At 45.3% G+C, this 22,550-nt stretch overlaps 1 protein-coding gene across 5 annotated transcripts in view; it reads left to right on the forward strand.

Annotated features, from left to right (window-relative positions):
- The window catches only part of SOBP (sine oculis binding protein homolog), a 156,091-nt gene that overhangs the window by 114,982 nt on the left and 18,559 nt on the right, over positions 1-22,550 (forward strand). For 3 of the 5 annotated variants that reach the window (XM_070223630.1, XM_067053918.2, XM_070223631.1), the window contains one exon: positions 19,598-21,550. In XM_070223630.1, coding sequence (XP_070079731.1) covers positions 19,598-21,547 — 1,950 coding nt within the window. In that variant the 3' untranslated portion in view covers positions 21,548-21,550. Of the gene's footprint in view, positions 1-19,597; positions 21,551-21,667; positions 21,957-22,550 lie in introns of all 5 variants that reach the window. The other 2 variants (XR_011422130.1, XR_011422131.1) reach the window with 2 other exon arrangements.

Here is a 22,550-nt window from a genome sequence, read left to right on the forward strand (position 1 = left end):
TCTCCTCACTACCCCCAGCCCCTGATAACCTCTAATCTGCTTTCTCTCACTATGAATATGCCTGTTCTAGACATTTCGTACAAGTGGAATCATACAATATGTGATGTTTGTGTCTGGCTTCTTTCACTTAGCATGTTTTCAAGGTTGTAGCATGTATCGGAACCTCATTCCTTTTTATGGCCGCATAATATTCCATTGTATGTACACACAATATTTTGTTTGTCCATTCATCTGTTGAGGGACACAGGCTATTGGGCTGTTTCCACCCTTTGTTGTGCATAATGCTGCTATGAACCTTGGTGTACAAATATCAGGAGTCCATGTTTTAACAAGTCCTCCAGGGGACTCTGATGTACACTCAAGTTGGCAAAGCCATGGTCCAGAGGCCCAGAGCTGTCTCTGTGCTGGAACTCAGAACGCTCAGTGGCGGATGTGTGCTTTACTGCAACTTCCTCCATCTCAGCCAGAGGTCAGGGCTGTGGCCACTAACCTTTCATTTTTGCTGCAGAGAATCAATATTTAGAGTTTCTCAATGGTCCTCCTAAGCCTGGGCCCAAGACAAAAATACTTGTCCAGATTAGCGGTTCTCTTTGACCTTGTTTCAAGGGTGGTGCATCAAAATATTTTAAAGGGATGGCAGAAAAATATTTATTAAAAACACATAACCATTTGACGTGTTCATTGGAGTCTCGTTGAGAGGCTTTATGTTGCTCTGTGACTGCTTCGATATTAGCTATAACAAGGACTACCCTGCTCTTATCTATGGAAATCAGGTCATTTTTCTGAGAATTGTTAAGGTAGTAGGTAAAAAGAAAAGAAAGAAGGAAAAATGTGTTTGCTGTAGGCTCACAGATGCTTGGCGAATGTTTGATGATTGTTGTCTTAAGAATTTACAGGCCCCACTACCTTCTTCTTAACTAACTCCTTCCTAATCAGAGAGGTTCAATAATATGCTTGTGGTTGCACAGCTAATAAATGACAAAGCCAGGATTAGAATCCAGGTCTCAGTCCAAAGTTGCCGAATAAATCGATTCATACTGGCTGCTTTTGGCTGAAAATATTACCTCCTTTGGGGATATTTGAATTTTTAACAGAGGACTCCTGGATATGTAATGTTTTAACCTAAAGAAATAAATCTTCAAAGATAGAATGTCATACCTGAGGAATAGGAGAGGGAGGCCCTGCAGCAACTGCAAAGTCACACCACGTTGTCTCCTGCAAGCTCAGCTCTAGCCGTCCCTGGAGGGCAGTTTCAGAAGGGCATTGCGTTTCGTCTTGGGTGTCGCATATTGAGAATGAAATGGTGTGAGATGGAAGCAGCCTGGACTGTGATGGTCTGAAAGTCCTGATGCCTTACGGACAGTGGAAGCAACTGAGGATGTTCCTCTCGGGACGAAAAGGTCAAGGGGACACATCCCGTGTTGCCAGGTGTCTGAAGGGTGGCCATGTGGGAGAGGATGTGGCCGTGCTGAGTGGCTCTGAGAGCGAGGGCCAGGCCTGTGGGTAGGGTTTTGCAGGAAGGCTGATCTCTTCTCAGTATCAGAAGGAGTTTGCTAACAACAGTAGGATGGGCACCCTTGTGAAATAGTGAGTTTCCCATTGGCATCTTGGCAGAAGCATCACAGTTGAGTCGGCTGACCAGCCAGGCGTATTGTAACAGGGCTCCCAGCTCTGACTAGAAGGTAGGATGAAATGACTCCCTGCTGCTAGTCCAACTCCAAGGCGTTATGACCCTGAGCTTCCAAAAGTTGCTGAATTGTTATATGCTGAAGGCAAGACCAGTATCAAAAGGGAATCTGATATGGATCGATCATTTTCACTGTTTAAAGCATGTCCCTCCATTAAAAAAAAAAACCACTCTGTGTCATTGATGGAAATTTCTGAACCATTTAGAGTTAATTGCTCTTTGGGGATTTTGTCTACTTCTGTTTACAAATTCAGTGGGAGCATCAATTTGAGTGTCTTTTGATCACTGTGTACTGCTCTGACCTATTGGCATTTCCCTTTTATGCTAATAATTAGAAAACTCGAAGTGGAGCCACTCCTTGGGTATGGATCTTGGGGGTTCACAAAGCAGGAAAGACCCAGCGCACACAGGGCCTGTTTGTGTTATCATCCTTTCTATTGCTCTCGGATCACAGTAGTGAGGTCTGAGGATTTGGATGGTTGACATGATCATGGTCTTCAGACATCTGGAGGATGTAAACACCAAGGAAGGAAGGAATCTATTTAGCTTGGGGGACATAATTAGGGAGGAGTAAGGGAATGAAATTAAGCAAAGAAAGATTCAGACTGAATATTCGTGAGGCACTTCTAAGCAATAGATTTATTAAATTTTTAAATAATTTCTAGAGAATGCTGTTCTGTGTTTTCCAAGTTACTTGAAATGAGGGGGACCGAGACTGAGATAATCTTGAGGAAACCACAGCCTCTGGGGATCAGGCAAACAGAATGCTTAGCTCCGTTTTCCTCTGGTTTGGCTCATAAACATGAACAGCTCAGTGGGCGACCCCCTTCTGAATCACTTCTGTAACAAGTGCTTGTTTTTCTTAAAACCGGGGATTATTCAAAGGATGGTGTGTTCCCAAACGAAAAATCTGAATGTGAGAATCAGGGGACAGTTCTGGAGAGGCTCTGGGGTCGGGTAGGCACCTGACTCCTCCGCCTGCTACTTAGTCCTGCCTCTGGAGGGCAGGAAGAGGAAGCGAAGGTTATCCATTCCTGTGATTGGTGGGAAAGGATCTTGGAATTCTGGGTTAGAAGGAGATGGCTGCTACCGGGAGGATTGAACTCTGCTGCTGAGGAAGTTGGAGGCCTCAGCCATTGCAGAGCCCTGAATAAAAGCCTGGAGCTTTTCTTTTCTTCTGGAGCGTTTCCCCTAAACGCTAGGAATCTACTTTCCTTTCCAAAGTCTAGTATGGATGGCTCTTCCAAGATGGCCCCAGCTTCTGGTGACCATCAGCCACTGTTGTAGGACTTGTGGCCTTCCTGGACCAGGCATGCTGGGCACCCATACATTGCCTGGAGGGTTCATGGGACCCAGGCTCCCTTCTGAGACTAGAGACGTTTGCATTGAGGTCGTTAGCATTAGTCATTCAATAGTACTGACAGGTAAAACAAAAACAATAGAAAGATAGACTGACATTTGCTAAAAATTTTTATGTTTAATCTCTTGGGAGTGTCACTACTTCTGGCTTCCTCAGCGGTCACAGAGGTGGGCAGCTGGGGGGGGGCTCTTTTTCCATTACAAGGGTAGCTCCCATGTAATTTCCCACTTTGAATCCTACATCTTTATCAAGTAAAATGGTGTTTTACTCTTTAAAACAGACCATGACTGGTCTGCGCTGCCAGCTTTGTCTTAAAAGGGAATAAAACTCTTAAATTGAAACCAAATTGGACTGTTCTGTGGTGCGCTCTATGAGGGGCCGAGTGCAGACATGGGTCTGATGATTACGTTGACTGCAGAAGCAGAGGGGTCAGCTATCTCTGGAGCAGTGGACACTTGCTGCCGTCGGTTCTCCCCATCGTTGGATTTAGACAGCCCTTGATTGTATAGATCAATCATTGATTGATGGCTTAGAATTCCAGATTCCATTGAAGTCCTACCCCAGGCTGTCCTCTTGGGCAGCACCAGTTCACTCAGGCGTTTGGGAAGGGCTTGTCTCTGTTCTTGGGATGTTCTGTGTTTGAGCTGGGAGAGGATGGACAGGCAGCAAAACCTGAGTCTGAGACCCCAGCAGCAGAGAGAGGGGCACCCAGGGTTCCTGACAGGGATGATGAAATGGGAGGAGGGAAGGACACGAGTGAAAGCAGCAACATTCACCCTGAAGGAGAGTGGCTGTCGGGCCCCTGGGACAAGTCCTCTGGGCATGAGGGCGCAGTGTAAAGCAGAATTAGCTCTTTATGAGCATTTTATGTGAGCTCCGGGTTTTGAATTTTTATGCTGGAGTCTCATTACAGTGTGGGATAATATCGAAGGAAACCCTCACGTGCCTCCCACATCCATTTCCTAACCCCGGTTCTGAAGAGGGCAGGGTGCCCCCCACCCAGAGATCTCATTGAGATCTCATTATAAGGGGCATTAAAAACTCTCAAAAGAAGATTAATCTGGATTCTTTGATAATTTTAAAAGTCAGTGTCATGACTCATCATGTTTCAACATGTGAGTGTGCTGAAAAACGGAGCAAGCCGCCTTCTAAAAGGTGGGGTAATTACGGTATAGGATTGAGTTGAACAGAGGGTTAGTGTCACATTTACTGTTACTGAAGAACAAAGATGTCGTAAGCTCGGAACACAGTTGTCTATCTCAGCATGACTCCCATTTGCTGCGTGTCAAGCTGCAGGAGGTCTAGCTGATGTAAATAGATTAATATTTAAAAAGTAATACAGAAGAATGAGGTTCCGAACGTGTAATGTTTAATTATTAAAAACTCATAATGGAATTCCAATCCCTACTCGTGTCTCTCGTCTCAGTGGTGATCAGCAGGAAGCTCAATTAGCCAGTGAGCCTGCTCACTCCACGGCTCATTTTGACTATCACAGGGCCACGCCCAGGTTGGCTTAAACTCTGTAGCAACATAGATATGGCAGTGTAGGTAGTGTTGTGCTTTATTAGATTATCATTGCAACCCTTTTTAGTTAAATGGATGGATAAAATGACTGTACAGTGTTAACAGGACTTAGAAAAGAATTTGAGTTACTTCCAACTGGGACCTGAGAGAGTGAGGTTACCTATTAGAAATCAAGGCATCCATGCCACCGTTGGGTTTATCAGGCCATGGAGTGTGTGTTACAGGATGCAGGTGTCCGATTAGAAGAATATACTTAGTCCAGGAACAGTTAATCACCCATTTGTCTTTTGAGACCATAGTTGTTCTGGCCCTTTAGGACACGTGTGTCACTCGCTGTTGATAAGGGAGAACTCACCCAAAGACCTGTGGCAGAGGATGGCCAAGGGAAGAGATAACTGTGAGGGTTTATTTCAAATTTCTTTCAAAATCAGTGTGCCAGCAAGGCTGGTTGAGGTAGTATTTCTTGATTTTATGTTTTTATTCAGCAGGCAGATAAGGACAGTCCTTTGTATATGAATATGAAAATACAGATAGGCCATTTGTTGTTCTTGTTGTGCTGTGAGAGTTTGCTCCCTCCATTTTGGCTGCTCGTCCTTCAGAAGATGCTCATGGATTCATCTGTAATGCAGAAAATGCAATGGTGTGACCTCAAATGCTCTCAGGTGGAGCTTCAGGTTTTGGAAGGTCACGCTCTAGGTAGTGGCATTCACGACATCCTGTCGGCCCCGCGCACTGTGTGGGGTAACTGGAGCTGAGAGGACAGAAATTGAGTTTGTACTGACTGCAGAAGCTGAAACCACAGTGTGAAATGTAATCGGGTCTAGGCCTGGGCGAGCACAGGAAGCTGGTGGGAGGTGAGGGGGGAGCCGCAGAGCTGAGAAAAGTGCTACAAGGGGACGAATAACCTTGATTTCCGGCAGGACAGAGCCTGCTGATGTGCAGAGGGGCACAGGCTGGGAATCACCTTGGCCTTCTCCTACAATTCCGTGAACAACCAACAGTTGCATATGAAACCCCTACCACGTGTGAGACAGCAGGCCAGGTGTAAAAGTTCCGCGAGACCACAGAGGAAAGCTTTAGTCAAAGGAATAATGGTAAGGCCTAGGTTTCTTGGCTCTCTCTTATATGCATCCAAATCATTAAAGCAGCATTTTCCAAAGTGTTTTTCTACAGGATCCTACTAGAAAAAAAGAATTCTATTTTTGGAAAATTGAGGAAACTCTGGATTAATGAAGTTAAACATGTTTCTTTTCTGCAGAACTTCTCAGAAGCTTAAATATGGCAATGTGCATTGAGAATCTTAAGAGGGGCACAGGGTATGCAACGTTTCCCAAACTTATTTGAACGTGGAACCCTTGTTCAGGGGCAGGAAGGGATGAATATACTGTAGGCAATAGAGAGTTGGGGTCGGAGTGGTCTGTGACAAGGGGGCAGTTGCAGTGGGTTTGGGACTGGGCAAGCACCTGATGTGGCAGTCACGTTTCCTTTCTGTGGTAACCCTTGGAAATAGTGCTGGTGTAAAGAGGCACGTCCTGGTGTCAGCTTCCTCCTGCCCTGGGCTGAAGCTGCCCTGGGCACCCCACACCCATAGCAGGGTACATGGTGGTAATGTGCCACAAGGCACTTCTTAACAACAGGAGGAATTATTGTGGGATCATGCAAGGACTTTGAAGTCACTGCCCCTTCCTAGATTTCCCTCATCTTTTAATAGAGATTAATACTGATTAGAGAGTAAGGATTAAATCAGAGAGATTTAATTTTAATTTAATAAAGCTGGGTTAGATTCTTGGTCTTCCTAAAGTTATGGAGGCTTGCTATAAAGAAGCCCAAGGAAATAAGTAAGATGGGAATAGCCACTGCCCGTCCTCATGGAGCCTGGGTGATTGTTCTGGCATCAAAGATGGTCCCACAGTGCTAATAACTGGGCAACTGGACTGTCTTACTGCCCCCCAGGAGCAGGCATTGTTCCTTCCTGTTTTAGCACATGGCTTCTGAGGACTTGCAACTCCCTGCCGCTTAACTTCCATTCCTGCCACTTCCAGCCCCTTCTCCCGACTCTGCCTCATGACCTGTGCTGCCCCATGTCTTCTGCTCACTGCCTATCCTCTGTGGTTATTCCCACAACCGCTATCCCCATCGCTACTTAGTCTCTTGAAGTTATCTTGATTCCCATCTTCCCAAAGAAGAAACTCTGATTGGTTTGTTGAATTACTCTGTTCCTGTTTGGCAGAGCCACACCAAGTTCTTGAGATGTCTTTGGGCCCAGTCAGCTGTGGCCAGAGAACAGCAGGGCTGTGGCCATAGCAGGCACTCAGTGTCTAATGGGTTCTGTTCTGATACAAAGGTAGTTAGTACAGAGTTCTTTCCCTCCTCCTCTTTCTTCCTTTTCCTCTTCTCCTCCACTTCTCTACATGCCAGTCTGTACCCAGGGCATGCCGTGATGCAGCAGAATATAGCCAGTAATGCCTTTTACTTCACTCATAGATACTAAGCCCTAGGAGAGATGCCTGGCCTCACATATTTAGATTCTCCCCCAGATATGCCTTTTTTGTGTGTCTTACCAGATCTGAGGCCCATTGTGCAGGCTGTTTGGATTAGGCAGCTCTGTCATACTCCTTTCTCTTTTCACCCGGGAGCCAAGACTCCAGTTGTATGACAGGTCAAATGGAAGTATTCTTCTTCATTTTGTTTCTTTCTTCATAGACCAAAGAATGATCTGCAGTCATGCATTGCATATCAACGTTTCAGCCAGTGACAGACCGCATATAGGACAGTGGTCCCATTAGATTAGTACTATAGAGTCTAGGCGTGTCGTAGGCTATACCATCTAAGTTTGTGTAAGTATGCTCTATGATGTTCGCACAATGACGAAATTGCCTAACGACGCATTTCTCAGAATGTATCCCCCTTGTTAAGCGATGAGTGACTATAGTTGGTTATACAGGGATGATGAGATGGGGGCTTTGACCCAAATACTGACAACTGATATATAATTGCTGCTAGTTTCAATTTACTTATCTCTAAAATAAGTATGTTATCTGGCTGCTTATCTCTTTACAGACTTCTGGTGAATGATACTGTGATAGTGTCTATTGAGCCACTTGAATTCACTGAGAGAAAGGAGTTATATAAATAACAGGTGTGTTTAAATATGTATGAAAACATCTCTTTGTCCCAGGCTGTCTCTCTTCACACATTTGGCCCTTTAGACGTTCATCCTGGATGGAGAGATTGGGTGGGGCTGACCCAGGATTTGCTTATGAGGATGCAGTTGTAAGAGGGATGCTCTGGGCAGAATCTAGCATTAGTGGAGTGTTGGCTTTCAACTGGGTAGTTAGTACAGCAGGATGGCTATGTTCATGGGACAAAGATGGAAGAGAACTAGGCAAACTAACAGTCCACAAACATCCAGGAAGCTTTTCAGAGACAAAGGAACCAACATGTAGATCCAACATCAGAAGCAGTCCAGCATATCCCTCCCAGATACCTAAGACCTGTCACTAAGCTGGTGCTCTCACACAGGTCTTAATTAACTAAGAAGAAAAGATAATAAGCAACCTAAGTTATTTCTTTTCCCCAAGTTTGTGAGCCCAGCACTCTGGGCCTTTTGAATTTGTAGCATTGTGCACCAGATGCCATAAATGTCACATTTGTGTGTGACTGAGCATAAGGGATTCCACTGGTGTCTCTGGGCCCGGCGACTGGTGCTGGCCTGAAGCTGAGCCTAGGGCTAAAACATCCATAGTGAGCTTAGGACCACAACCTGGCCTGCAAACCTCCTCATTATTGCAATTACATTACTGTCAAACACTCCACAAGCCTTTGGAAACAGTGGCGAATTTGGGGGTCAAGAGTTTCGTTGACTTGGGTTTCTGGGTTTTATTTTTGTGGTGTGCTTTTTACTTTGAAGGACACATCATAGGAAAATTCATGGTAGAGGATTTTGTCTTTGTTTTTTATAAGTGAGACTTAATAGGAGAATAATGAGTAAATAAGAGTAGAGTGTGGGTAAACCAGTTGGCTCTATTTTAAACCTGTGAAGCTAGACACAATGAAGGCAGCATGTCTGACACAGGAAAAGATGGGATAGTTAAGAAGGGGCCACTCCTTCTCCAGAGCAAAGTCTTGCAGAGGAATAAACAAATGGATTCTGACATCTGTCTACCAACGCAGAGAGTGGGAAGGACGGGGTTATCCTGGATTGTGGGCGCAGAAAGATAAAAACAATCTCAGAGATACCACTGAGCCTTGGAGGGAGGTTTATGCCTAGACTAGAGCTAACATGTAGAACTAAAATATAAAACAACATACCCCACCAACATATCTAATAGGTGGGTAAATCTCAGGAAAATAAATCTTTATATGGCAGTCCACGCACTTGGGGGGAAATGCAAGATGGGAATTTTAGGAAAATGAAAGGAAACATCCAAGGAGTTATTTGGGGGTATTGAGTACAAAATCTGAAGCAGACATTAAAAATAGATTAATTAGCAAAGAAGCAAGATATGGGGCAATTTACCTAGATATCTGCTAAGAATTTCACTCTCATAAAACAGAGCAATTGATCATTCTTCCCATGCCTTGCAGATAGCTCTGAGAAGGTAAAGGGGCAATGAGGAGAACCCTACTTTGACCACCACTTTGATTAATATGGGGGAAAGCTGCTTGGTATGTGGATAGAGTGGGGAAGAGACCCAACCACCTTGGAATGTGCAATGTCAGAGGGAGACAATGCTGGATATGATCAGCTACATTCCTACAATTTAGAAAAGCAGATTTTTAAAAAATTTCCAAGGAAAGGTGGGTTTAGTCCCACAATCGGATGCTCAGTGTAGTTGGGGCGAGGGGGGCAACATGGCAGGTAGGAAATTCTGAGAAGGAGTATTGTGTCAGGAAGGCTGGGGTGCATGAGGGGCTGGACCCTTGGGGAACTGCCCAGGTTAGTAAAAGGAGCTATTAAGGCTGTGCTCCTGGAAGGAGCAAGAAGTAAAACTGGACAGGTCAGTGTTTAGAGCAAATGGTGTAATATTTAACAAAAGAGAGTGAGAAGGCAAGGCTGGGCAACTTTTATTTGATTTCTCTCAACTTTCTCCATAAAGAGAATGTTCTCATACCAGAATGGGTAGGGCAGATACCATAAAGAATGCTGTGAATCCCAAGTTAGGGGCAAAGAAACAGGCAGAGAGCACCTGCTACGCTAACCCAATTTAGATTGCCCAGCCACTATGAGGAAGTTTGTAGATAATTTCATATCTAATTTTGGGTAATCTGTTCTATCATGATGAATGAGAGAGGTTTCAAAACAACAGAAATGGACAAATGTTGACCACATTTTCAAAACCGGGAAAGAGTTTCTGATTTCTGAAACTCTAGACCAGTAGGCTTGACGGCTTACCCTCAAAAGTCCTTGACTATATCATTAAACGAATGGTTGATAAGCACTTAGGGGAAAAAGGTTTTGGTTGACCAGAAACTCAGCATGAAGCAAGCAGCGTGGTGGGGTGGAAAGAGGATGTGTTGGAAGGTCTGGATCTGGATCCTGGCTCCACTGTTTGTAGGCTGTGAGAGCCTAGGGAAATGCATCATCTCTTTGAAACTTTGTTTTCCCATTTTTAAGTAAAATAGGAAAAACAATAGCTCCTTTACAAGTTTGTGGTCAGAATTGAAGGAGATAACTTAAGGGAAAGCTTCAAGCCTGGTACATAACAGATACTCAATAAATGTTTGTTTTTAGAAAGTAAAGACTTCACAGCGGGCTATAACTGCTTAAAAAGCACATGCATTCTTGGGCGGCATTAGCGGAGGTATAGTTCTACATGAGGGAGGGGAGAGTTCCCTGGATTCTGTGCTGGTCAGGCTGCTGCATTCCATTCTGGGCTCCACCCTTTAGGAGGGGCCTTACCCAGGTGAAGTATATGCCTGGGTAAGAGGCACAGGAGGACAGACAGGATAGGAGGGCTCTGGGAACTCGTCCCCTGGGGAATGGGCACAGGAACTGGGGAGGTTTAAAAATGACAATCTGGGGGAAATATGATGGCTCTTTTTAAGTATTTGAAAGGCTGAATTTTGGAAGAGTTGTTGACCTGTGCTGGGAGATCCTGGTGAACAGAACTACTTCCCGTGGGTGGAAGTGACAGCGACGTGGAGTGGTTCAACTTTCTAAGAATCACAGCTGTCCGGCAACAGAACAGGTTGCCTCAAAACAGGCTGCGCAGGGCTCTGCAATTATCTTGCAACCCTCCTTTGAAGGCCGTCGAAAAGTCCACGCAAAGGAGGAAGTTCACTCTGTGGGAATCACTCTTCGGCTGTGTGGATGGATCTGGTTGGTTCTCCCTGTCACAGGAAGTATGAGCGCCACCTGGAAGACCACCTATGTGTTGAAGGAAGCCCAGGCTTCCCAGGGGAGATAGATTGGTTTGACCTGTGAAGTTCCTTCCAGGTCTAAATGTCTGTGATTCTGGAATTTCAGAACAAAGTTATTATCAAATATTAGCCAACATATTAATCCTATAGTTTTAAAGGAAAATGCAAAAAGTCTTTGAGATAGTGGGGCAGTACGGGCTTTGAAGCCAGACAGATGCAAGTTAGAATCTGGATCTGCCATCTGTTATCTGCGTAGGTCATCTTGGGCAAGTTCTTTAACCTACCTAAACCCCAGTTACCTATACGATAAGGTACTTGTGGAGAGTGTGAGGCAATCCATGTAACATGCTCAACACAGTTACTAGTGCTTAAATAATGCTAGCTGTTGTTACTAGTATAATCTATTATTATTACATCAGATTGGGGCTTCCAGAAGGCACTATAATAAAAGCCATAACTTTTGATGGAGTGTCCTGGAGAGATTTGAGGACTGTGCAGAGATGGACACCAGGGACTGAAGTGGGACAATCCTGAGCATCCACAGATAGAAGCTGGTTCAGTCTATGACTCAGGGAGCAGAGAAATGTGCAAGAGACTGTTAAAAGATGATTGACTGAGGCATTGCAAGTAAAGCCCTTAGCCAAGTGCCTGGCACGTTCCAAGCAATCAGTCTGTCGTTGGTAAGTGAATGAGAGGTGGCCAGGAGCTGCTGTGAGCCTTCAAGAAGCAGCCAGAGAGGGAGCCGAGGTGCAGGATTGCCAGAGGGGCCATTAATTCTGCCCAGCAGTGCCCTTGACCTGGACCACCGGTACACACACAGCCTTGGTCCTATGGCATATCAGTGGTGCTGCTCATCACAGATGCCAAGACATAGCCCAGGTGGTTGAGGAGGCTGGGAGGCAGATTCAAATAAGATCCCTAGGAACAAAAGGCTGCTTCAGATATCACAGATAATAACAGAAGTCCTTCCAAAAAGTCCTGTCATTGATGTATGATGAGCCGTGTTGTGGAACTAAAGCTAGGTGTTTTGAGATAATGATTTTTGCCATTTTCTAAAAAGTCTGCATGAAGGAAGAAATGAAGTGAATGACCTCACATAGAAGCCAGGTAACCAGCACGCTTCACTTTTTTAATCTATCAGTTTGGTGAGTCTCCCTTTATACTCAAGAACAACCCAGGGTCCCTCCCTGAAACTTTTTCAGGCAGAGAGAGGGCTCTTATAGTCACAAATAATAAAACTTCAAATATTCGAGCATGCATTTAGAAAACGGAAAGAGTCATGATCAATGAGATCCAAGATACATTTGAAAAGAGATTCAAATATGTATTTTGAAAACAAGGAGTTCCAATAACCAAGGTAAAAAAAAAAAGATTCAGATATACATTTGAAAAAAAGGGGAGACAGTGTTGGGTTAGAAGGACAAAGGGGAGTCTGATATTGAGAGAGTAAAATATTGACTATTTTTTAGTTAAAATCTGTCAGTTGAATTTTAACCTTTAGAACAAACCTGTTGATGGATGGAGTGCAGAATATTTCTGGGGAGAGGAGGTGTGTGCAAATTTCTATTGTGACTGTTAATAGACAGATTTTGAGCTCCTTGAGGGCAAGTACTGGACCTTTCCTGTGCTGTTCCACTGTCCATTTCCTTTTTGAGCACAGCTCAGCACTTACTTTTGAATGAATAAAAGCATTACAGATAGAAGCACAGTTTTTTCTTAAGCTTCAGTTTGTAGCAAAGATGGTTAAATAAAAACAGAACGAAAATGTGCAGGCCCCCTGTTTGCTGCAGTAGACCTGAAGCTGTATGAGGGCCGGGGACGCATCTTACTTATACCCCAGTTCCTTGTACAGTGCCTGACACATGCTGGGCCCTCACCACACGCTCGCTTATGAACAAATAGATTGGATTATGTGATGGCAGATTTTTCAGGGCAGGTGATAGTTACAATATCTGGAGTTGATAAAAAGAGAAAATTGAGTCACAGGGCATGACAGTGGGAGACGGGGTAGGACACCGCTCTCTGCTTTTATGTGGCACATTTTCCGCATCTGCAATCACTCGCTGGTTCTTCCTCACTTGTTTCCCAGGGGGGTGCTGTTTCTATTGACGATCTCATTTTACAGCTGAGCACCTGGGGCTCGAAGTGATTAAGCGCCTGGCCCCAGCAGGACCTGGAGGCTGGAGGAGTGGACTAGATGTTCTCTGAGGTTCTTTCAGGGCTAAGTTTCATGGCTTTGAGATCTCTTAGGCTATTTTTGTGTCTTCTCAGTGCCAATAGTTGGAAAACAGAGAGGCAGACATTTGGCACCAGGTAGACCAGATTTTCCGATGTTTGAATTTTTCAGTGTCCATCTGGATGACTTGTGTTAGGAAGATGTAAGTTGCATTTATCCAGCTTAAACAAAGCAGAGGTGTGTGATGATATGCTAATGCTTGTAGGCAACCTAAACTGTCATACCAAAGGGTAAAATCACCTTCTTCTGCATCGTGTGTTTGGCTATGAGGATGGCCCCTCGGTCACTGAATCTTGGTCACTGCCAGGATTCCAGCTCTTGCTTTGGCTGTAGAAACAGAGACTTGGGTCAGTAATGAGCCGTTTGTCAATGCTCGTTGAGATCCTGAAAACCAAGCCCATCTCTGCTCTCCCTTACAGAGCTCATGGCACATGTGAAAGAGAAGGATCTGCCCTGACGACCTGGGTCTGAAATCTAGCTTAAAATTTATAAGATAAGTAGAATTTGAGTCATGGTATAAAGTTCCTACAGGGCAGTTTTCTAATGAGATTTTCAATTCTTATAAAGATGCTTGTTGGCCTCCCCTTGAGCTCCAAATCCTATTTGAGGAGAGAGGAAGAGAAATTGAGAGAGAGAATAGAGATCAAACTATAAAGCAAAACAAAAAGCCAAATAAGACCCTTAAATATAAAGAACTATGTAGCAAACATCATCATGTTGGAATCTAAACCTGCAGAAAGTTTATTTTGAAAATAAATTTCACCATGAATTTGCTTTTTAAAAAAAAAAAAAATAGCCCTTACTAGTTCTAAATCCTCTCCTGATTTCCGTATGGCTTTGCATATCTATGGCTAGGCCATCTTTTTCCTTCCTTCACTCTCCAATCGAACTTTGCAAGGAAACTTGGAGTGGCGAGCTTGGTCCCTCCATCAGGTGTTAGTGCACCCTCCCTGCTCCATGGGGCTTTCCCTCACACTCATTCTGCCCCGCGGGGGTTGGGTCATCCTGTCTTAAAGGCGTCTGATACTGTGGCTTCTGGCCCTTCCTTTGGAAGATTCTTCTGCCATGTAATGAGTCAAGCAGATCATTCATCAGCTCTGTTTTTTAATAAAACATGAATAGCACAGTTTATGGCTACCACTATTCAAACAGCAGTTGAGCCTAAGAGGAATTATTCATTTTAATGGTTCTAACACTCATTTCCAAGCAGCCATGCTGCTTTATCAAGCTTTTGCCCGAAATAGAGAATGACTGGCCTTGGAAAATGAAGACGGCTCGGCAGGAGTTGAATAGAGCCTTCTCAGGGTGATGGGCAACTGGGACGCACACACAACTTTCCTTGGTTCCTTGTCACTGCGGACAGCCCCTCTCTTAGCCCTGGGACAGAGTCTCCTAGGAAGCAGGGTGGAGGGCTGGTGTCTGTGATGTGCAGCATGCATTTTGCCCGGAGAGAAACATGCCCCATTCTATCTCAAAGACACACAGGCTCATAGGAAAACTGTGGACGAAAATTTCCCTTTCTCTCCTCACACTGCCATACAAACATCCTCGCATTAAGTTAAAATGAACTGAAACATGTGGGATGTTCCTGGGGCATCGGCAACCATGAGGGCGGCAGGCTAGGGCCTGAAAAACTACACTGTGTAACCAGCTTAGTGATATGCCTGGCACACAAGCATTACTTGTTACTACTATTAGCTTCATTTCACAGATAAAGAAATTGAAGCTGATTTTCATAAGGTTGCACTGCTAGTCAGTAATGGAGCCCAGATTCAAACCCACATCTTCTGATTCCAAATCCACATGATTTCCATAGCATCCTTTGCTGCCCGGGTCCACTGACCCAGGGCCCTGATGGAGGCAGTGGCTAAACGCCAAGGAACAGCTGATGCTGGGACCATGGGACTCCAGGGTTGGGCTGGAAGCAGGTGTTCAGATGGGGTCAGCCTCAGGCCCTCAACTCATGCTGTGAGGTGACTGTTCACAGGTAGAGGAGACCCCAGACCCTTCAAAGCACTGATCACCTCCGCCCATGTCTCTTCATCCTCCTTTGCTTCACTCTTGGGTGAGCTCATGATTTTTTTGATTGGGCCTGGACTCAAGATCAATGGCTGGCAAGATCAATGCCACATTTAACAAGCCAAGGCTTAGAGATCCAGCCTCTTATGGCAAGCTTCAGTTTTGCCTAAAGAGCTGTAGCTTCTGACCTGTTACCTGGATGCTATATTCGTGGAAAGTCAGGAGCATGTGAAGATTGTTTTGTTTTTCAAATTGTTGATGGCATTCAAGGGATTGAAAATATCCTTTTACTCTTCCATTGCTGCACGTGTCTTTGCCCAGATAAGAAAGGTTTCAGCAAAAGGGTTTCCTAATTAAATATTGCCTGATGCCAGATTACCACTCAGAAGGGTTCCATTAAAGGATGAACTTCACTCCCACAGCCGACAATTGATTAATGTGTTAATTAGGAACCCTGTCCCCCCTACCTCCAGTCACCTGAATCTTCTCTTAAGCCCAGTAGAATGTATATCTAGTGCCCATGTGAGTAACCTCATGGCATACTTTGGCTTTGGCTTCGGACATTTATATAAAAATAAAGGCTTCGTCGCCAAGATGAATAGCCTCCTTTCTTTCCAGGGGAAACACAAGATGGAAAGAGTTATAGGAACCAGAAGTCTTGCCTTTCGGTTTTCTTATATCAAGAGCAAGTGATATTTCTGCTGAGGCAGTATCTTTTGAGCAGTTCCACGGTGTAGGTTGCCACACATTTATTTCACAGGAAAGGAGTGAATCCATCAGGCCACTGAGCTTATAAGTACTACTCTGGCAGTCAGCCACCAAAATATAAATACTCTAAATGGACTAAAGGAAATGTTCATTCTGTTGTTTAGAATTGGACACATCCCAGGAAGGTAAATTTAATCTTTTTGAGGACTGCTGTGAGAGGGTTGAATGGAACACGCATTTGTTTATCTCCTTTGTGATCTCTTTGTCTTCCTGGTGATACATTATGTATTTGTGATGCGAAGCATTTCAGCTGTCTCGCTCAATGGCATTGCATTAGCTGATTGTTCGGTCCCCAGATTGCCATCGTTAAACAGCTTCAGCCTCAGCTCTGTCCAATCTGGGACCTGTTAGGGAGAGAACTGGAACCAAAGAGGCCAGATTCCAACAGAAACAAAGCCGGGGTGGAATTAGGGGGAAATCGTTCCAGAGCCCAGTGAGTTGGCCTCTGCACTTCTTAATCTTTATCTTTTAAAATATCCGAAGGAATTTTGGTACTTCTTGGCATAATGAGGAAAAACTAAAGCCTCACAAAGTAAAAAAAAAAATTAAAGCCGTCTGTGGAAAAAGAGAATACTCTATAACACCACAATTCAGAAAACCATAGTTTATGAGACACATGCTGTGTATTTCATGGATATGCAAATGTTATTTTATTAAAGAGAGAGATCTACAGTATGTATTTTTACCTAACTACCCCATCTTAAGTAATCAGCTCAGGCTCTGATGATGAAATCTTTAATTACTAGAAGTGTGTCATTAGTTAGATGTAGAATGAATGATGGACTGCATTTTATTGCCTCACATGATATAGCCATTTGTGCCATAAATTCATTGACCTCATCTTAAATGATGTGTCCTGTAAGACAGACTTGATTCATTATTTCTTAAGTGACCATTTTTTTCTCTAGTAATTTTTTGCTTCATCAGAGAGCTTGCTTTTCTGGATTTTTACAACAGCGTTCTGAATTGAGATGTAACAAGGCAAGGATACACACACATTCACACTCACGTTACCCAAAATGAGATAGTCATAAACAGTCACACTATTACCTAAACACTGGGATGTTGCAGAAAACCAAGTAGCTAAGCGTTAAGCCTTTGCTTTAACTGGAAAGTTTGATGAAATGGAATTTGCTTTGAACTTTGATGTCTGTAATCCTTTTTATGTGGAAATAGATAAAATGTGGTGGGGAATTCTCACTTGATAATTGGGATAGATCGCTGCGCATTCCTTATTCATCAATGAATTATTAAAAGTGAAGGAAGCGAAGGGAGCACATTTAAGTTATATTTAGATTATTTTTTGTGATTTCACTTGAAAATATTTATTTAGCTTGAGGAAACAGAGGAATCCTCTGGAGACAAATAATTCAATCTGGCAATTTAAAAACCAATTAAGGATTTCAGAAAACTCTTTCCCCTTATGGTTAAAAAATAACTTCCCAAAGAAATATGCCAGAAAATTTGGTATATTATTTTCATTAGTTTAATTTATTGATAATGTTTTCTAGTTCATGATTAAAGAAGCTATATTTGATCCTTCACTTCAAACTTATAAATTTACATTTTAGTCTTTCTATGGATGTCTAATATTGAAACAGAATTAGGTGGCTTTATTTCATATTGGAGTTTAAATGTCACATCATTATAAATTAACTGTGTAAAAATGATCAGGTTTTAAAAATAATAACTTACATGCATCAAACTTTCACTACTAGTTTATTTAACCTTTTCTAGATGAGAATTTTGAGGGTCTGATGGATTCTGCATGTCTCTTCTCATCAGAGGCAATTCTGTACTTATCTGTAAACTGGACATCTCAACTAGGATTAAAAAAAATTCTCTTAATTCTGGAGAAACCTGAAACACTGTAGTGAAACACAGGAGGATATTAGCATTGAAAAAAAATTTTTTTTACAACAAATATTTTGAAAGGGCAATTTGATATGAAACCAAAGGAAAAACTAATGTGTGCCAGTAAGTATTTGTTCTTCAGCCTTACACCATCGAGTATATTACCTGCGAATATCACTGAAAAAACAGCGAGAAGGAAAAGAGTGGATTTACCCATCCAGACCCACATCTGCCACGAGTGTGGGCACCCACAATTACATACGGGCATGCCACCACTGTTTACAGTCAAGGAAAACTGAGAGTTAAATGAGATGAGGAATCAAATGCCCAGCATATGTTGTTTTTGCATTGTTTATGTGATCAATCGTTATTAAAATTTATCATCTTTTAATGCTATCAGTGTACCATAGTTAAAAAACAACACACACCAACAACAGACACCCTCCTCCACAAAAACAGGGTTCCATTTAGAGCAATATTGGAACCAGTGCTTTACTGAAGATGGACTCGAAGTCAATAAACTCACCATTGCATTGCATTTCAGAATCCTTCCTCTGCTGCTGCATGGGTTGAAGCTGAGGAAATGACCAAAAAAGCAAAAAGAAAAGAAAAGAAAAAAAGATTCTGTGTGTAATGTTCAGTCAAAAAAGTAAGGCACTGAAAAAACTATTGAAAATTTTGACATCTGTTTATCTGTTTATAGCTATGGCAAGATTACTCATATTAATTCTTGTTTAAAATGCCATATGAAGGAAAGACATTTGTGCAAACAAGAGTCATATTTGAATTGTAGATCATGTCTTCACCATCTGTGAGAGCTGATGGTGTTGCAAAATTAATGTGTTAATGAAATCACAATAATTTCTCCAAAGTAATGGGTTCTGAAGCTGAGAATGACTATTTTTTGAACTTTGATGTCTAATGATTTCCAATTGGGAAAAGCTCTCAGCCTTTAATTAGTTCTGCAGCCCAACTTTAAAATAAATTTGGCAATGTCTTTCCTGTGCCAGGAGTAGCTCTGAAGGGGGGAAAAAGCCATAACAACTTTTGGAAAACGTTCTCTGGTGTTTGAAAAGTTGTTAAATAAGACTGCCTGCCAAGAAATGTCACCAAAAATTCTGACTACTGAGAGAGAGTGGGCAAACAGCTCAAAAAATAATTCTAGCTTGCTGCAACATCACAGGTTGGGAATAGCTAAACCTCACACAGACTTCATGACTAATTCCAAGTTTCCCCTTGGAAGGCAGACATAATGATGTTCCACGCTTCGTGTTATTGGCTAACACAGCACACCCTTTCCAACTGCATTATCGAACACAGTCAATAGTGTAAAGTGACTTTGCATGAGGAGAATTTTAAGGGGCTATATTTCAAAACCCATTGAACTTTCTGGAGAATCCTTCTCTCCAAAACTACTTAGATTTGCATTTACAACGAGCCTCTCTGACAAGTGAAAATGTGTGGGCAGGTATACATATTCCTTTTTGTCAGATCCACCTTAAAGTCATGCTCAAAGGGGACAAGAGAGTTTTGTTTTGTTTTTTTTTTAAATAGGAGATGGTGATAATTGCTATTCTGAAGAGTTAATATTTATAAAGCAATTCTGGTTTCCAAGGAAAAATTATTTTACGAACTTTTCAGAATTTTACCTTTTCGAAGGAAACACTTCAGCCTGTTTGAAAGATTGTGATAAAGTCTGAAAGAACGTTTATGTGAAACCTGAAACGCCATCTACCAGAGGAAACTGCTTATCTTTTTATTTATCTTTTTTATTACTGTGTTGTAGGTATGTGACTGGTGTAAACACATAAGACACACAAAAGAATACCTGGATTTTGGGGACGGGGAAAGAAGGCTTCAGTTCTGCAGTGCAAAATGTCTCAATCAATACAAAATGGACATTTTCTACAAAGAGACCCAGGCCAATCTTCCAGCTGGGCTGTGCAGCACATTACACCCTCCCATGGAAAATAAAGCAGAAGGCACCGGGGTGCAGCTGCTCACTCCAGACTCTTGGAATATTCCTCTAACAGATGCTCGGAGGAAAGCCCCCTCCCCGGTGGCTGCAGCTGGCCAAAGCCAGGGCCCTGGCCCATCGGCGTCCACCACCGTCTCTCCATCTGACACTGCCAACTGCTCTGTCGCTAAAATCCCCACGCCAGTGCCCAAGTCCATGCCGATCAGCGAGACTCCAAACATCCCTCCTGTCTCCGTCCAGCCACCTGCTAGCATCGGGCCTCCCCTCGGAGTGCCGCCTCGCAGCCCTCCCATGGTGATGACCAACCGCGGCCCGGTGCCGCTGCCCATCTTCATGGAACAACAGATCATGCAGCAGATCCGCCCGCCCTTCATTCGCGGGCCGCCACACCACGCCTCCAACCCCAACAGCCCTCTGTCCAACCCCATGCTCCCGGGCATCGGGCCCCCTCCGGGCGGCCCCAGAAACCTGGGCCCCACTTCCAGTCCCATGCACCGGCCCATGCTCTCGCCCCATATCCACCCCCCGAGCACCCCGACCATGCCTGGTAACCCCCCGGGCCTGCTGCCCCCTCCGCCCCCGGGCGCGCCCTTGCCGAGTCTCCCCTTCCCGCCCGTGAGCATGATGCCAAATGGCCCGATGCCCGTGCCCCAGATGATGAATTTCGGGCTGCCGTCGCTCGCCCCGCTGGTGCCGCCCCCCACCTTGCTCGTGCCATACCCGGTGATCGTGCCCCTGCCCGTGCCCATCCCCATCCCTATTCCCATCCCTCACGTCAATGATTCCAAGCCCCCCAACGGATTTTCCAGCAACGGGGAGAACTTCATTCCGAGCGCCCCCGGCGACTCCTCGGCGGCAGGAGGTAAGCCAGGCGGACACTCCCTGTCCCCCCGGGACTCCAAGCAGGGCTCGTCCAAGTCCGCGGACTCGCCGCCCGGCTGCTCGGGCCAGGCCCTGAGCCTGGCGCCCGCGCCCGCGGAGCACGGCCGGAGCGAGGTGGTGGACCTGACGCGGCGCGCCGGCAGCCCCCCGGGCGCGGGCGGCCAGCTCGGCTTCCCCGGCGTGCTGCAGGGCCCGCAGGACGGCGTCATCGACCTGACCGTGGGCCACCGGGCCCGGCTGCACAACGTGATCCACCGCGCGCTGCACGCGCACGTCAAGGCGGAGCGCGAGCCGGGCGCCGCGGAGCGCAGGACCTGCGGCGGCTGCAGGGACGGCCACTGCAGCCCGCCCGCCGCCGGCGACCCGGGTCCGGGCGCCCCCGCGGGCCCCGAGGCCGCCGCGGCCTGCAACGTCATCGTGAACGGCACGCGCGGCGCCGCCGCCGAGGGCGCCAAGGGCGCGGAGCCGCCGCCCGAGCAGCCCCCGCCGCCGCCGCCGCCGCCGCCCGCGCCCCCCAAGAAGCTGCTGTCGCACGAGGAGCCCGCGGTGAGCGAGCTGGAGTCCGTCAAGGAGAACAACTGTGCTTCCAACTGCCACCTGGACGGGGAGGCGGCCAAAAAGCTGATGGGGGAGGAGGCCCTGGCGGGGGGCGACAAGTCAGACCCGAACCTTAATAACCCCGCGGACGAGGACCACGCGTATGCTCTGCGCATGCTGCCCAAGACGGGCTGCGTGATCCAGCCTGTGCCAAAACCGGCGGAGAAGACTGCCATGGCGCCGTGCATCATCTCCTCGCCCATGCTGAGCGCCGGGCCCGAGGACCTGGAGCCTCCGCTCAAAAGGAGGTGCCTCCGAATTAGAAATCAGAATAAGTAAAAGGTTTGTATGTACGCCGCGGCTGTCCTCCGCACGAGCCAGTGCACCTCTCCGTACTTCTTAGGAGGCAGAGGCGAGAGAGTGTATTGATAATCATTTTTTACCTTACATGTTTTCCAGTACACCTTGTGTGGTCACACACTATCATCATTTTGATCCAACGTCATTCCCATTTTACAGCTGAGGAAACTGAGTCACAGCATGTAAGTGCCATGCCCGAGGTCACTTACTTGATGGTAAAGCCCAGTCTTGAAACTGACTTGAAACACTATCTACTTAATTACACTTGCATTATTATGCTTTTCTCTGTAATTCACCCTGTTGAAGAAGAGGAGGATGTGGGGAGGAAGGAGAGATTACTCTGGACCTGTCAGTGTTCACTCATGCGGTTACAAGGCTGTGGTAAAAGGTGAGCTAGGCGGCTTCCTGGAAGCTGATAGACTCATTGGCAGAATGTCTCAACTCACCAAATTTTCTAACTCCCGGATTCCCATTTGCAAGATGAGAATAAAATCTAACCTTCTTACATGCTTACGCCAGCTGAACTGAGGCCACTCAACCCTGTTTTCCTGGCAGGGTGTTGGAGCAGTGGCTCATAGCTCCCGTTCATGGGGTCTCTTCCTTCATTTTGTCACCATCCAGCATTCCCTAGGGCAGGCCTCAACATCAGTGACCAGCTTTGCTTTCTTCCCCTTTTGGGCTCAGCGGCTCAGCTGGTGGGTAGAGAGTGGGGGGCTTTGACAGGGAAAAGGAGGACGTTGCTGAAGTGGGTGAGGGTGCACATCTCTGACCTAATGGTCGGAATCCTGCTTGATGCCAAGTGAACCCTTGATAGTGAGTCCAGAATTTCAGTAAGGGGACGAGGAAGTAGCACGTGTGGCATTCCCACTATAGCCAGATGTGGCCTGATTTGGTCCCCCGCCAATCCTGGTGGAGTAGGCATCATCTGCATCTTACCAAGGAGGAAGATGAGCCTTGGAGACGTTGCCCAAATCAAAGCTGG

Source organism: Equus caballus, chromosome 10 (genome assembly GCF_041296265.1).
Source record: "Equus caballus isolate H_3958 breed thoroughbred chromosome 10, TB-T2T, whole genome shotgun sequence".
NCBI lineage: Eukaryota > Metazoa > Chordata > Mammalia > Perissodactyla > Equidae > Equus > Equus caballus.